Raw genomic sequence first — 16,088 nt, forward strand, 5'->3', positions numbered from 1 at the left:
ATGTAGAACTTAATTGATTTCACCGCACCGCGTATGGAGTGAACAAATTGCATTGTAAAGTTTTTCCTTTTTTCTTTTAGATAACACAGGTTTGGTGGGGAGGACATACGAAATATAGTGAAACACATTCCTGTTCAATAGGTGGCGGTATGCCGCTCGAAGCTGTTTGCGAGCCGCTGTTCAAACCCGGGAAAGATCATGAAGAAGAACTTGCAATCAGCGACTCCCATTTGTCCGACAGCAAGTGAAGGCAGCACGGGTCACGCGTTGTTTGTGTTAGAGTGGAAATATGGCGGACGATGGAGAATCGCTGGAGTCCTGGCTCAGTAAGTACATACTTAAACTCTTCTTTCACGGCGTTTATTCACATTAGAGGTGCGCACCAATGTGCTGTGTGCCCGCGAGTGTCCGAAACAAGAGTTGGACTGAAATGACATTGCTTGAAACTGAAAAGTATCGAGCTAATTCGCCTGTGTGGTCGGAAAAAGTGGCTAACGCAGACAGCTGCTGGGCAAACGGCGACTGATGCACGTCGCTAGCAGAAATATTGTCTCATGTTCGGTTTACACTTGTGTCCTGGACTTAGAGTCGGTGTGTTAAATGCTCGGGGGAAAAAAAACGTGATTGTTCTGTTAGGCTGCTGTTGTAAACATCTCCGGGCGCTAACGTCAACGTAACCGAGTTAAAACAGGTCTTGCATGAACAAACTGCATTAGTGAAGCGTCTGGAGGCTGTTGAAGAGAGAATCGATAACATGAAGTGAGCTGAAAACGTTGGATAACAGCTGTCTTGGTCGTTGTTGTTGTTGTAAGCTAGTCGAGGAAGCGACGCTTGATTTAAACCTTCATATAGTTCAGACATCACAAAGCTCCAGCCTTCATGAGCCTTAAAGGGGCCGCGTAGACTGTTTACCACAGGTGTATCTATGAAGAAGAGTTGTGCTATAAGAGCACAAAAAGATCACATCCTTATCCTTTTTTTTTTTTTTTTTTCTTTTTCTAGACAAAGCCACAAACCCTTCCAACAGACAGGAGGACTGGGAGTATATAATGGGATTCTGCGACCAAATCAATAAGGAACTGGAAGGGTATGGTCACACGGTTCACCCACATTATTGAATTAAGCCCATCATCTGTGTCTTCATTGTGCTAAACACGTGGAGCTTATTGCACAGGCTGCTCCAGCCCGGACTCTGGGGTGGCTTTTTCTCACCGAGTGTGTTTCTGTCATATTTTCCAGCCCACAAATATCCGTCAGGCTGCTGGCTCACAAGATTCAGTCCCCTCAGGAGTGGGAGGCGATACAGGCATTAACGGTCCGTAAGTGTGATTCCCTTCACTGTGTTTTATTTGTATTCACATATCCAACCCGCATGAAGTGGAAGACGATATTTACCTCAGGTCGCTCTCCTTTTTTGCAGGTTCTCGAGGCTTGTATGAAGAACTGCGGGCGACGGTTTCACAATGAAGTCGGGAAATTTAGGTTTTTAAATGAGTTGATCAAGGTGGTGTCACCCAAAGTAAGTCACATAGAAGTTCCTCTAATGGGGATATTGTTTCCTTGCATTTAGAAGTGTTGATGTTGTTCTAAACTGTGCATCTTGTTGTTTTTCAGTACCTCGGGGACAAAGTGTCGGAGGGAGTGAAGACCAAAGTGATCGAGATGCTGTTCAGCTGGACTGTGTCTCTACCGGATGAAGCAAAGATCTTTGAGGCGTATGAGATGCTGAAGTCACAGGGTGAGACACCAGCCGCGTAAAGACTGAGAGAATATGCGGATACCATTTGATACACGGTAAAACAACATGGTTGCATAATGGTGACATCCAAAAATAAACCGCCGAGCAGTCGGTTATGACAGTGTTGTGCTTTGGACTCTAATTGTGTTGCCACGAAGCCCTGAAACTGTCACTTCCACAGTATAATAGCCGCCCGTTGTCGTGTTTATTTTAGGTATTGTTTTAGCTGACCCAGAAGTCCCTCTTGATGCTACATTAATACCATCGCCTTCTCCGCGACCCAAGAATCCCGTGTTTGATGACGAGAAGAAGAGCAAGGTAAGAAGAGTTATTTCTGGACGTGACCGCCGCAGCTCACTCACTGCAAATACCCTCTCTTTCCCTTGTTTAATCTCTGTTAAACAAGCTGAAAGGTTTTGTTATTACAGTGAATTGTCTGAGTACCTGCATGTTTACTCAGATCCTCCTTGCCGATCACTATTAAAGGAACAGTATGACATTTCTGGAAGCGGTGTTATTCGAGTGAGGACGAGAAAATCAATACCACTCATGTCCAACTTCACATATGAACATGTGTATGTACATGCAAGCTGCCCCCTACAGGAAATAGTCCAGCACATGACTCCCCTTACAATCACAATGTGACGTCTTATTTTTCTTTTTTTTTGCATGAATTAAACAAACAAGATAAAACATGTTGATTTGTGAGCTTTAGGTTTTGTAACTTTTGGGCGGAGCCGAGCTATCTTTATGTAAACTGTGCTAACCATCTCCTGGCTGTAGCTTCACGTTTAACAGACAGACATGCAGCTGGTAACAGTCCTCCCTTCTGACTCTCAGTAAGAAAGCAAATAAGCGTAAAACCCCAAATGTTGAGTTGTTCTCTTTTAACATTTTTTTATGTGTGCGGCCCATTTTTATGAGAAATAAAATCTTTAAAATAAATAACGTAATTAACCAGCAAAACCAGTCTTTCATAGCAATATACCTTCATTTTCATTATTTAAATGCTAACTGTGGTGTTTTTCAACCTGAACCCTGTTTTCCCTCCATTTTTGTGTCCAGTGTTGAGGGATCGTGGTGCAGGCAATGATGGGCTCAATTTGTTAATATAAGTGCAGAGAAATAAGACTTTCTGCTTACATCTGTTTGCTATTGTGTGATGGGACAACAGGTGCCAGAGTTTGTCTTTTTTTTAATGTCATGGCTGAATAATAAGCAGATTTCGACAGTGTGGATGCGACGCGAGATTTCAGAACGAGAAGAACTGTCGGGTCCTTTCCATAATGTTATCCATAATGAGACTTACAATAAGCCCTGAGCTGGTCAGTGGCAAAAACGAGCACTTTTAGAGGACGGACGATAGCATTGCAGCCCTTTAGTGGCTACCGCCTGCAGTGTTCTCGCTCAATACTGGACCACTTTAAAAAAACAATGTTGCACACAAAAACATGGGAAAATATGGTCCAGGTTGAATGTATTGAAGTAACCCTTTAATGGCTGGATTTTCTCACCACATACTGTCCCTTTGAGAGGTTTTAATTGAGTCTCTTTCTTGCCCTCCCTCGCTGTTTCTTCACTGACTAAAGCCTCTAACATCCCACAGAGAAATTGGTCATACTTGACGTGGATTTACGACACTGTTTGTTTGTTTTCCCGCTCCAAATACCCCCCCCCCCCCCCCCCCCCCCCCCCCCCGGCTAGGACACACCGAAACAGGTCATGTTTACTCTGCGTTGACTGCAGTTGATCTCTGGATGGATTTAGTTTTTCCAGGGTCTGGGAGCTGGTGTAGTGGGGTGATCTGTGGGAAATGAGCTCCCAGTGTTTATTCTCTCTCTGCAGAGATTAGCAGAGCTGCTGAAGAGCAAAAAGCCCGAAGATCTGCAAGAGGCCAATCGGCTCATCAAGAACATGGTCAAGGAGGTGCGTCAAGTGAAACGCTTTGATTGTTTGAATTTGTTTTTGGTGGCTTTTCTGACCCTAAACCCCAGTTTGAAGCTAGTTACTGCACACCGTTCTCAGGATTCCTCTCAAAGCTTGTGTTTATACTGACACGGTCAAGCTGAATGAGTAAGTGCAACTCTGCTTTTTTTTTTTTCGTCCTCCAGGACGAGGTGAGAACACATAAAGCAAAAAAGCAACAAAGCACACTGGAGGCGGTCGACAGCAGCGTCAAACTCCTGAACGAGATGCTGGCTCACTTCAGCCCCGAAGACTCCACGGACGGAGACAAGGAGCTCATTAGGGTTCGTTCTCCTTTTAAGACGGGCCCCACATGACCGTTGGAAACAAATTCACTCCCGTCTTTGGCAATTATTGGCCTTTTTGCAAATAATTTGACTAAATAGTTCAGACTTCGGCTGTTCGGTCATTTGCTGCTGTTGCATTCTGAGACCAACCGGTTCGTCATTAAGTATAAAGTGTCTTTCAGAAAAACTCAGAAAGAAGAACATAAGTAATGGTAACATATTTAATATCATAGTCTAAAGTGACATTTATGAAATTTGTGATTCAGCAGTTTCTGAATGAGATTGATGATTGTTTGAAGAACTTTTTTTTTTTTTCCCAGGAGCTGTATGGGGATTGCGACAAGCTGAGACAAACTGTGTTTCAGCTGGCCACTGAGACGGAGGACAACGACGGCTGCTTGGGTAAGAGATCCTGTAATTTGTCCCCAGCTGACTCTGATGACGCGCTCTCGCTCTCCTAATTCAAGGAGGATACGTCTGAGTCATGGCCTCACGCTGACACAAAGGCCGACATCCCATCAACAACCACGTGACTCAAAAAAAAACATCCTGTTCACTGCTGGTTGTTTTTGTTGTTGTGGAAATGTTACAACGCCACTCTAACCTTTTTTTTTTTTTTTTTTAAATGCATTGATCAGGAGACATCCTGCAGGCCAGCGATGACCTCTCCCATGTCATTAATTCCTACAAGAAGATTGTGGAAGGACAGATCATCAATGAGGAAGCACAGCAAACACAATTATCTGTCAGACAAGGTACATTTCAACTGTTTCAAGCGGAGAACTGCATGTCCTCATTGTGTGCTTACAGCGTTGTAATATAATATGGCGATCGGCAATGTGGTTTTCATGAGAAGCCGTCATGGGAATGTGTGAATGAACGTCCCTGACCACTTTTACTGCCATTTCCACGTCACCTTATAGTATCATGAACAGGTTAACCAGCCTTTTATAAGCGATATACATTCATTAAAACACAACTTTTGTTTACACTTTATAAATGAGACCAAATAATTATAGTTTAGGCGGAGTTCACATTTGGGCTCCCTCATGTTGCTCAAAGATGTGCTGCACATTTAAGATGTACTGCACGTTTAATAAGATAAGAGATAATCAGGTATTCCTTTTTAATTGTTAAATATAAAAAGACTACGGGGACCGGGGGACCTCATAAAATCTCCTGCAACCCTCCTGTGTGTCCCGTGACTGCACACTGGGCAATCATGTACAGTAATCCTAAATAAATCCTAATGAAAGCTCATCGTCAGACAAACCTGGCCTAGACCATGACTGGAAATGTATTCTAAAAGTGCAAAGAACACAACACGCTAATGTTAAAAACAGAGATCCAGTCTAACAAGAATCCCTCTCTTAAGAGCATGTCATGTAAACATGGTGTGTTTTCAGACCAGAATGTCAACTAAGCACAGTTCATGTGTAACTAATAGAATAATAATTATACACAACAACCACAAGAAGAAATCACAAGTAAAAAACATTGTAACAAATTACCATAGTTGTTAATTTCTCAGCTTGGTGTGTTATTATTATTATTACAGTTTGTAAATGAGAGCATCTTTGGTTTTCTCACCACCAGGTCGCACCAACCAGTCGGAGGTCCTGATTGACCTGGTGGGTCTGGACACACAGGGCGTCTCTCAGCCCCCGGCATCGTCTCCGTCTCTCCCTGCTGACCTGCTGTGTGGGTCCGCTGCCAGGGGCCCTCAGTCCCCCAGCCCCGACGGTCCCTCTGCAGCACTCTCTCTGCTGGATGAAGAGCTACTATCTTTAGGTGACGTTTTTTTAAATTTATTTTTTCATAGTGACATTGGACATTAACTGTTGTTGTTGTTTTAAATGTAAACATGTTACATGATTTGTGGTCGTTTACAGGTCTTAATGAACCGGCTCCGGCTCCAAGTAAATCAGCACATGAACACCTGAACAATGGTTTGCCGTCTTTACAGGTATTTCAATAAATTGAAAGAATTTCTACTAACATAAAACGTTATCTTATTGGTAATAACAACGTTTTTTTTCTTCTATTCCCACGTATTCCAGGTTTCCAGTCACGACTTTGATTTTTTTGACACCACTTCGCTGTCGACATCGTCACTCTTTCCAGACGCCCTTTCTGTGACAGCAGACCCGGTTAACCCAGTCGGGTCTTCGGCAGCTGCCTCTGGCTTAAGCTTTCCTGGTCCCGTCTTCTCCACGCCTCCAGTTTCCACAGTGTCCGTTTCAACAACATCAGTCGTGTTCCCACAGCCCTTCGGCTCAGTATTGACCACCACGGCCTCTGCTGCTCCTGCCCAGTCATTCAGCGTGGCCTCGCCTGCTCCCTCAGCCCCCTCTCTCACTGCACAACAGGCCTCCGCTTCACCTGGAGCGTCCCACGCGACTTCTCTCAGTCACAATCTGCAAGACCTTGCCTTGCTGGATCTGGGCAGTCCTAAAATGTGAGTAATAATCGTGCTACAAGGTAAATATGGGGATGGAATATGGATCAGCGCAATATTTTAGATTTTAAATTATGTATGAAAGTGTTTTTTATTTCACTGATTGGCCTGATTGGGTGTCTAAGCACTTGAGTTTAAATGTTCCCCGTTCTATCATATGAAAAGTCAAGTACATCTCTTTGCGACAGGGAGCTGAAGTTGTTATCTATGCTTTTTTTTTCAAAGCCCCCAGACTCCTTTGACAAAACAGTACTTTTACCACGACAGAGTTGCTGCTCTGCCGCTCTATTTGTTTCTGTTTATTGTGTGAATTTAGTGCATCCAAACTTGCCCTTTTGAATCGCCCAAAGTACAAACTCACCGATCGAGGCAACTGTAGACCAGCAACTCCCGTGTTCTGCGAGGTGAAATTACATTTCTTGTCAATGGCGTCTGGTTGGCTTTGAAGAGAGCGTAGTTGAATATAACGGCTTCAGTTTCCTGTCGGAAAGGGCTGTCTGACAGCAAAGTAGAGCTGTGAAAATATTCTGAAAATAGCGTACACTTAAAATGACTGCTGCCGTTGTCCAAAGCAGTGCATTGCTTTGCTTCTGTGCGGTAACACTTGTCCGTTTCTCCAAACTGGGGCTGTGCTGACCGCCATCTACTGTAGGCAATACACAGACTACGAATAAGTACCTCAACCCCACTTCAAAAAGTCTTGAAATATATATTCTTGTTATTAATATGAATACGATGAATACAAGCTAAATCAAGTGCTATATAAAGGTTTTATCCGCCGTTTAACACGGAAACCTGGTCCACGTTGGTGCCTCCCATGATTAATGATCATAAGGAGGCGAGACAGTTGAGTCTCCTCAATGTCATGTGCCATATTAGATGTGACATGCTGAACATGACGCCCTGCAAATTCATCAACAAATCATGTTGTGAGCCGTTGTGAGAGGCAACAAAAATGTCCCCAATCTCATCTTTAAGTCCATGTGCTCAAACCTGACTGCACAGTGTTTTGTTTTGAAATTCCAGGTGCTGTCTGCCGCCCTGCTTCTGTTATCTTGTCGTCGTCGATGTTTATGTCTGTCATTGTACATCCGAGCGTTCCGGGAGCCTGTGATCTTTGTGACAAAGACTCTTGAATTCTCCACACAGCACACCTGCTGCGATGGACTTTGGCAGCTTCCTGGCCAAGAGCGAGGACCTGTTCGCTCCCGCTGCCCCGTCCACCACCACCACCACATCCACCTCACTGCGCCTAGGCGAGATGCAGGCCGGGTCCACGCCCCCGCCTGCCAAGAGCCAGGCAGATGACAGCCCTCTGTTACGCTCTCTGTCCCCCATCCTGCCTCTGAGCCAGGCCAGCCCAGGCAGAGGACAAGAGGTGTCCCTGGCCAATGTCTTTGTCCCTTTGGATGCCATCAAGCCAAGTGAGTTCCATGATATAGGCTGCATGTATTTTTGTGTGTGTGTCTTGTGAGTATTTTAGGGGATTTTGTTGCTTTTCATCGTAATTATACGTGGGAGAGGGTTGAAAGAAATGGCCAAGGGCACCACATCGAGTCAGATCTCATTTTATAAACTAATGTACATACTTTGGTTTAATTAAGAGTCCATTATGTTTAAGAAATAAACTCCCTCTATGCAGTAGCAGGGCAGACATACTGTACATACACTCTTTTAATCTCCTTTGCCAGAAATCTAATAAAGCAGATTACATTTCCGCACACATTACAGTGTTTATAAGAGGTGGACTGCCAAGTAGTTCAGTGCAATTCCACATGACAAACAGGCTTTGCGTTCTTATTGTCAACCACAAAGGATTTTAGAAATCGGTCGCCACTTCGACAACGTCTAGTATGAAACTTTTGCCTGACCTCCCATTCTTGAGAGAATTCCCTGTAGAGAGGATAATCACGAATGAGATTAAGTTGTTGTGTCCCTGTAGTGCAGGTAACGTAATAAACATCTGTTTTCTAATCAGAGAATAACACTTTTCTCCTCGTTTGAGAATCATTGGGCACTTTAGACATTACTGCCACTTATTGGTGAAAGTGGCTTAATAAAACTGGACGCTGGGTGATATTTTGTTCTTGGTCTTTTTTTTTTGCAAACATTTTCATTGTGGATCTGAAAGTGATTTTCACACCATCAAACCATGCTTCCAGCACAGAGTACATTGGGAGCAGTAAGAGCTGGTGATTCGACCTCTGTAATAATCACATTTTGCTTTTCCTCTCTGTGTGCCGTGTTTTAAGGTAAAGCGAGTCCTGTGACCGCCTATGACAAAAACGGAGTCCGCGTTCTGCTGCATTTCGCCACCGACTGTCCGGCAGGCCGACCCGATGTACTGGTGATGGTGGCGTCCATGCTCAACACGGCCCCGCAGCCTGTCAGGAACATCGCTCTGCAGGCTGCTGTGCCCAAGGTGAAAGCACCCTCGCTGCATAGGACGCTACAGAGTGCCTTTATTTAAAAAAAATTTAAAAAAAAGTATTGGCAGATGTTCGACTCATTAAATTAAATATTTCACTTCAAATGAAATCAAAGTGGGCTGCCGCTTCTGTTTCATGACCTCGGATATCTGTTCTGCTAAATTCACCAGACGATGAAAGTGAGACTGCAGGCGCCCACGGGGACGGAGCTGGCTCCTTTTAACCCAATCCTTCCCCCTGCTGCCGTCACTCAGGTCATGCTGCTTGCAAATCCTCTCAAGGTAAATCTCAGCCTGGAGCTGTTCTTGGTCTTCATATAATTTTTCGCATCAAGTAATGTATTTATTGACGTTAACACTTTCATACGCCAGCCGTGTTTTTAATGCGTCCACTCAAGCAAACAGCCTTGGCCAGAGACGGTATGTTTTTCGGGTGATCTGTCATTCCGTCCCGTCCGCGTCGTCTCAGGAAGGCCTGGAGGGAATTTCTCCCAAATTTGGCACAAACTTCCAATTAAACTTCAGCTTATTACCGAGTTAGAAGTTGGTGATCAAAGGCCTCTGTGACCTCACAAAACTCGTTTTTGGCCATAACGCATTAATTCACATGCTATCCATGACAATTTCACACAACTGTCTAATAGGATGAAATGATGAAATGATGACATTTTGGACAGAAATGGATGTAAAACTGCACCATGACGGGTTGGTGGGAGGCATACAACCACGACGCGGTAATTCTAGTCATCTATGTTTGAAGTCAGTACTGCACAGTATTGGCACTTCTTACAGTCGCACATGCCAACTAGTACGTTTTAAAGATATAGTGATCACTGGCATTGACAATGCATTAGATATTGTGTGTTCCAGCGAGCCAATGGAAGCCGTCAAGCTGAGTGTGTGTGTGTGTGTGTGCATGTGTGTGTGTGTGCATGTGTGTGTGTGTGTTTTTTTGCAGGAAAAGGTGCGGATGAGATACAAACTGACGTTCCTGCTGGGAGAGCAGCCACAATCAGAAGTTGGGGAGGTGAATGAGTTTCCGCCTGCTGACAGATGGGGGGCTCTATAGCCCGGCCTGCCGTCACTACAAGACAATTTAATTTGTCAGTGAAGCTCAGAGGTCAAAGGGCAGTATTAGAAGACTTCTAGGGAAGAAATTGAAGTTTTTTTCTGCTTGCGATGGCCCACTGAAGTAGCCAATGTCCTGTAGCGTACGTCCAACTTAAACTTTACTACAGTGCCAGAGGTAGTCAGTGTGGTGCAGTAACAAATGGAGTGAAGTTTCTGGTAATGTTAAATATTGCTAAGTTATTATCCGTTTATTATGAGTATTATTGTTGTTATTATTATTATTATTATTATTATTATAATAACCTTTTGTTCTTATTTTAATATTCATATTTACTGTCTCTCAATGCCGGACGGTGAGCAAAAAATAAAAGTTGAAGGAGATTGTGAAGCCAGGGTCTGAACATGTGACCATGACCTGCATTTCACATGATTTGCTGCTCACTATGTATGATAACAACGTTTAACGCTTAAGACATCGGACTGGAGCAGACAACAGCCCCTCTGTTGCTACATAAAAGGCACCCAAAGACTGGCCCATCAAGAATCAGCTACTTTCAATATGCCTCACAGCTACTACTGAATACTTTAACTTGTATTCTGAGTTCTATACTAACTCGTAGCTCAGACTCTTGTTACGCTTTTTACGTCTTTCAGTATTTATTGACATGAATGTATTATTTATTTGGGGTTTGGGAAGAAGGTGTCAGATCTGTGAACTTCCTGTTTGGTGTTGCAATCGACTGCTGCATTCCTTCTGCATACTCTTCTTAGGATGAGCACTTTCAGTATTGCAGTGTGATCGGCACAATTCAGACGGCTTATGTTACATTATGTAGCAACAGGGTGGTTTCTGGGGAATTACATGCATATACATGTCTAGGCTGTGCCCTCTGGATAGCATTTTAATGTAGAAAATGTAATTCATGCAAGATTAAACAGCGGCCTTGTGCCGGAGACCGTAGCTCCTTTTTACTTGGTAGGTGCAACACGAGCTGTTAAGGGCACGGATCAATTATGTGCATAAAGTGGATGTGCTTTAGGAAGTGCTGACCTGCTGGCAATTAATCCCCGGAGATAGAAAGGAATATTGTTTGACGTTAATTAAATGCAGCGCATAGCTTTGCTCTTGCTACCGTTGTTAGACAATGTAGTGGAAACGAAGCCAAGAGGTTAAGTTAATCGCCCTGAGTCCACTGTAAATCTTTAGCTTGTGTGGGACTTTCCTATATCAATTCAGGAAAATATTTCTTTGAGTAAGCCTTGAGAAAATACTGTATATCAATAGAAAGAACTTGATAGTTAATTCAAAGCCTCAGGCTTACCGTGTGTTCATCAAGAACTGTGACTTCTTTATTTTTCTCTTTCTGGGGCTGTTAGAGCTCGAAAGGAGATTCTCTACATATTTCTTATCAAACTGTTTGTCTTAGATTGTTAAATGAATGTGTCATTGCATATTTGGAAAAGCTATTTCTGTGCATGGAAAAATAAAGATGGAGATGAATCTATTTGTTTTACAATTTTCACATGTTTGGCCTCATTTTTCAGTGTCTACGGACTAATATCAATGCAGTAGCATATTAACCACATCATTGTTTAGGTGTGTTTTCATTTAATCAATAGATTAATAGCAGTAGCACACTGTTACTTTTACTTGCAATATTTTACAAAGTATCAAAAGTAAAAGTATTCATGCAGCAGAATGATCCCTGTCATTATTATATAGGTTTGTAATACTGGATTTGTATTCTTTTGGTAACATGTAAGCAGCATATTGATTATAACTACTTTATTGCTGTTGGGTTGGTAATAAGCACATCATAGTTGAACGTGTAAAATTAGAACCTGAAAAGTAACCAGTAACTATAGCACATAAATGTAGTTTAATAGAGCAATGAAATTTAAATTCTCGAAGTGCACGTGCCTCAAAGTACTCTCAGATACATATGCTATCAATTTGCAGGAATAAAATGTCTGTATGAACCAGTATTTAAATGAATTCTCTGGAAAGGTTGTGGGACGAGCGCTCAGTTGATGTGGCGCAGCCGTGTGCGCCTCAGCCCGCTACAGACAGCCCACGCAAAGTGGCGCGCCAGACAGCGCAGCCGCAGCAGAACAGGCGCAGGCAGACAGACGCAGTAGCAGCAATGGCCGACGAAAAACCCAAGGTGAGGAGCGGGTTTTGTACGGGGGTTTTTCATTACAGGGTGTACCAAATCCGCGTGCAATAATTTGTATAGACGAAAAGCCGCCTGTGAGACTTAATTCGTCAACGGTTGCATAATCACAAAGAAGGCTGTCGGCACAAACGGGAGCTAACGCTAACGGCGTTAGCTAGTTAGCAAGCGGGCGAAGTTAGCATAATAAGCTAACGTGGCTAACGCGCCTGAGAACCGGGTGTTATGAAAGAAATAATTCCCTGTCTTTTTAAATACAGTTAATCGACACCTGCTTAAATGAAGATGTCAGTTTAAACATTGTGCATGTCACATGTAGCGATATAACGCTAGTTATTGCATGTCCCATGTAACGTTAGCAAGAACTGCAGAAGTGAGTACCGTTGAGACCATAGTCTACAACAGGCCATAAAATGTATTGTTTGAGCTCGAACCGTTAACTGTTAACGGATATCTTATCAAATATTCATACCCGTCCGCACATGCCAGTGTGTCACAACATAAGAGGGATTGTTGATGCGTCCAACTTGAAATTCCCATTCTGACTAGGCCGCTGGGCATTGTTATAAGGAGTAGGCCATTGCCAATTGACTCGCTAAATGCTAATGCTAACTGCTAACGTTAGTTGTAATGTTGCTCCTTTTCTGTGCTCGGTAACCACCAGCCCTCCAATCTGTGCTCACCAGGGGCAGATGTCGGATTAATGTAACGGTGGAAACGACTTAATTTACACACGTGATGTAAATAGTTGTGTCTATACTTTTGTCATAGGTCATTGAGGTACACAATGTACATCCCCAATCTTAAATAGTGTCGAACCCGGGCGGAAGGGGGGTTTTGTTGTTGAGGAACAAATGCATTTCACATGTTGATTTACCAAGCGTCTTCTTTTGCTTTACATCACTTCATGCAATCAGCTCAACTTACTGCAAACATGTGTTTCTCTCTTTCAGGAGGGAGTGAAGACGGAGAACAATGAGCACATCAACCTGAAAGTGGCAGGGCAGGATGGCTCAGTGGTTCAATTCAAGATCAAAAGGCACACTCCTCTCAGCAAACTGATGAAAGCTTATTGTGAACGGCAGGTGAGACTGCCACACATTTACTACGACTCTTAATAAGAAGCCATCTTTGAGTTAATTGCATTGTTGGTAGCCCGAATGCTGGTTCTCCAACTGGAGACCAAGGACTCGGCTTAGGGGTCCTGGGTGTTCTAGTCAAATGAGAAATACACCTTAATAAGCCCTTCTCACAGCAGCCATTTTGACATGTCATTGCCGGGTAAACACAGGTGTAATGGATATAATTAAGTATGGCCCTGTTTCATTTAGGCCCTGCTATTGTGCATGATGGCTTACTGGACTGTGACACATATTAGAATGGGACCATAATTAACTTGATCTATTACACCTGTGTTTGCCTTTTATATTACACGTCTGTTACTTGTGTTATTTCTCATGAAATATTATTCCACATTGCATTTGTTCAATAAACCATATGCTCACACAATTCAGATATATTGTTATTGTGACCCCCATTTCTATTGTCTAAATTAGTGGAGTTGAATCAATAATTAAAGTGACCGCATATGCTGCCACTTATTATTTACATGGCGCTCTGGGGTCTCGTTTACCAAAATCTTGCCAATTCTTTACCGTTTGTCATATTAACTTGTTGCTGGTTGAAAACGGGTCTCTCTAAAAACATGACAGCTGTGCAGCAGGATGGTTATTTTTTGTTGTCGCGAGTGCCCCATAATGTTGCTTTTTCAATATTTTAAACATTATTTTTCTCTCTGTCCACATAGGGGCTGTCAATGAGGCAAATACGATTTCGATTTGACGGTCAGCCCATCAATGAAACAGACACACCCTCGCAGGTAAAGCTTCACCCTCTTCTGTTCTTTCAGCCTACCAACATCATAATATTTCTACTTTAGGTATTGCAGGACTCTGATTTTCCACATTGTTGTTATGTTATGGGCTATTCCTTTTAGAAATTCGAGAAAGTATGTGCTGTGACGAACAGGATTTACTAAAGTTAAAGGTCAAAAGTTTTTCTCAAACGATGTTATTCCTTATGTAAGATGTATTTTAATAGATTTTTTGTCAGTGCGAACCTGCATTTACAAGTTTGGTACACGATAGTCTGAATTCATGTTTAAATGATCATAATTGGATTTCAAATCCTTGGCAGTAGACCGTATTGAAACAGTCGTAGAAATATAAAGAGCTGCTCCACGCAAACAGTCTCCTCTGAGCACCTGCTGTGAAGCTACTCTTTAACTTGATACTTGAGACTGTCCTGAGGAAGGACGCGCTCACGTCAGCTTTGTCCAGTATGTAATTGGTTACAGTGCTGACTTCACAAACGGCACTGAGCAGCTGTGAACGGATCAGAGTCAGTGCTGTAGCCGTGCTGCTGTAGATCAGGTACATAAAGGAGAAGGTCTTGTTTACTAGTCTCTGGTCGGGAGAAACTCTCCTAAGCTTCTGTTCCTCTTCCTCTTAACATATTTTGTTCTTTTCCTCCCCTCTTTTTGTTTACAACTCGACTTTAACATTTAGTCAGTCTCTGACTCCTTTTATTGTTCTTGGGAGGAGATGCAATAAAAGAAATGTTCATGTTTCAAACTAACTTCCTGGTGAAACGCTTTTTATGAATTAGCTGACCTCACTGTTACTGTCAACACCTCCTAAGTGGCTCCACGGTAAAGACCTACCACTGCCTTCACATCAGCTGACATTTGAACTTTTTCTTACAGCTAGAAATGGAGGATGAAGATACGATTGACGTGTTCCAACAGCAAACCGGAGGCTCTTCTCTTTAAAGACTGTTTCCTACGAACATCCCTACCTCCCCTTTTCATCCCCGACCATCTTTGTTATGCCCAGTCTTCAAACGCTCATGACCAGTGTTGATACCATCCAATGGAATACTTTTACAAAATGTTCAAAGGCAGTGGCACAGTTGCTGTAGATAGGTTTAATCACACTGTCATTCGTATGTTAACATGTTTGAACTGCGCAGTGTAGACAACTTGTAAGCAGTACAGTGAGTCTAATGTGCTGAAGAAATTAAAACCTTGGCATGATCATTTTTTTTCCTTTCTTGAGGTTTTAGAGAAAACGTCTTGGTCCTTTTTTTTTATTTTATTTTTTTTTTTTATACTTATGTCATTATGGTTTTGATTCAGATGGAATTTTGTTATTGTTGTCAATTAAGCCTGCATTTTAAATTCACATCTGTTATGAAAATGTATTGTTGGAATAAATTGAGTCTTTTTTAACATATGTCCTTGCTGTTTGTTTTATAGTTATTAGTCTAAACCAGTAATGTAATATGCTAATTATATCAGTTTACTCTGAAACTATAAGCTGCTCGACCATAGATATGTAGAAAAGGGTCAATTAAGAGGGTTTTATTTGCAATGCATGGCTTCAAATATCTTATCAAAACTTCAGAGCCTTGCCCTTATACTACATTTGTGCAGGATTAAGTTTGTAAAAGGAGTTCCCCTTTACTCTGATGGCCCTTGTCTATATCACTGTCCCACTGTAGTAAAAATAATCTTACTTACAACTTTGAGCCAGACAAAAAAGTGAAATTCGAATTAAAACTGCCTCACTATAGTTACATTTTCAAGTCGTATATTTTATTTAAATGTATATTTTCTTAATACGATTAAAATAAACGGCTGTTTTAATACACGACGAAAACTGATGGTGAACGTCTGGGTCAACGTCACATGAAGTCGGATGCAGAATGTGCATGCCGGGTAAATCATAGGTTCTACATGTCTCTAGATCCAATCATAGTGATAGCTGTACTCTTGTGGGCGGTACGAAGGCTGTAGAAACGCCCTCTCCACAATGGATTCTGTGGCACCCGCACTTGTAGAGAACCGGACAGAAATAAGCAGAGAAAGACCGGAAATACGGCGGGTTTGCTACCAAAATACATACAT

General features: G+C 42.5%; 2 protein-coding genes across 4 annotated transcripts; both read left to right on the forward strand.

Annotated features, from left to right (window-relative positions):
• Positions 1-244: 244 nt before the first annotated feature.
• Positions 245-11,468, forward strand: gga3a (golgi associated, gamma adaptin ear containing, ARF binding protein 3a). 3 transcript variants are annotated; one of them, XM_079159792.1, is made up of 17 exons: positions 245-326; positions 1,003-1,087; positions 1,240-1,315; positions 1,421-1,519; positions 1,615-1,738; positions 1,953-2,056; positions 3,584-3,664; positions 3,850-3,987; positions 4,311-4,392; positions 4,629-4,745; positions 5,587-5,781; positions 5,883-5,956; positions 6,051-6,448; positions 7,598-7,872; positions 8,701-8,870; positions 9,048-9,158; positions 9,835-11,468. In XM_079159792.1, the coding sequence occupies exons 1-17, from the start codon at positions 290-292 to the stop codon at positions 9,943-9,945; spliced, it is 2,277 nt and encodes a 758-aa protein (XP_079015918.1). In that variant the 5' UTR covers positions 245-289; the 3' UTR covers positions 9,946-11,468. The 3 variants fall into 3 exon arrangements, with proteins under 3 accessions (XP_079015918.1, XP_079015917.1, XP_079015919.1); XM_079159791.1 differs by having other exon boundaries at positions 1,240-1,519; XM_079159793.1 differs by lacking the exons at positions 245-326; positions 1,003-1,087 and having other exon boundaries at positions 1,257-1,319.
• A 560-nt stretch (positions 11,469-12,028) lies between these two features.
• sumo2a (small ubiquitin like modifier 2a) lies at positions 12,029-15,414 on the forward strand. Its single transcript, XM_079160338.1, has 4 exons — positions 12,029-12,112; positions 13,075-13,206; positions 13,929-14,000; positions 14,886-15,414. The coding sequence occupies exons 1-4, from the start codon at positions 12,092-12,094 to the stop codon at positions 14,949-14,951; spliced, it is 291 nt and encodes a 96-aa protein (XP_079016464.1). The 5' UTR covers positions 12,029-12,091; the 3' UTR covers positions 14,952-15,414.
• Positions 15,415-16,088: the final 674 nt, after the last annotated feature.

This window comes from Pholis gunnellus (assembly GCF_910591455.1).
Source record: "Pholis gunnellus genome assembly, chromosome: 5".
NCBI classification, from domain to species: domain Eukaryota; kingdom Metazoa; phylum Chordata; class Actinopteri; order Perciformes; family Pholidae; genus Pholis; species Pholis gunnellus.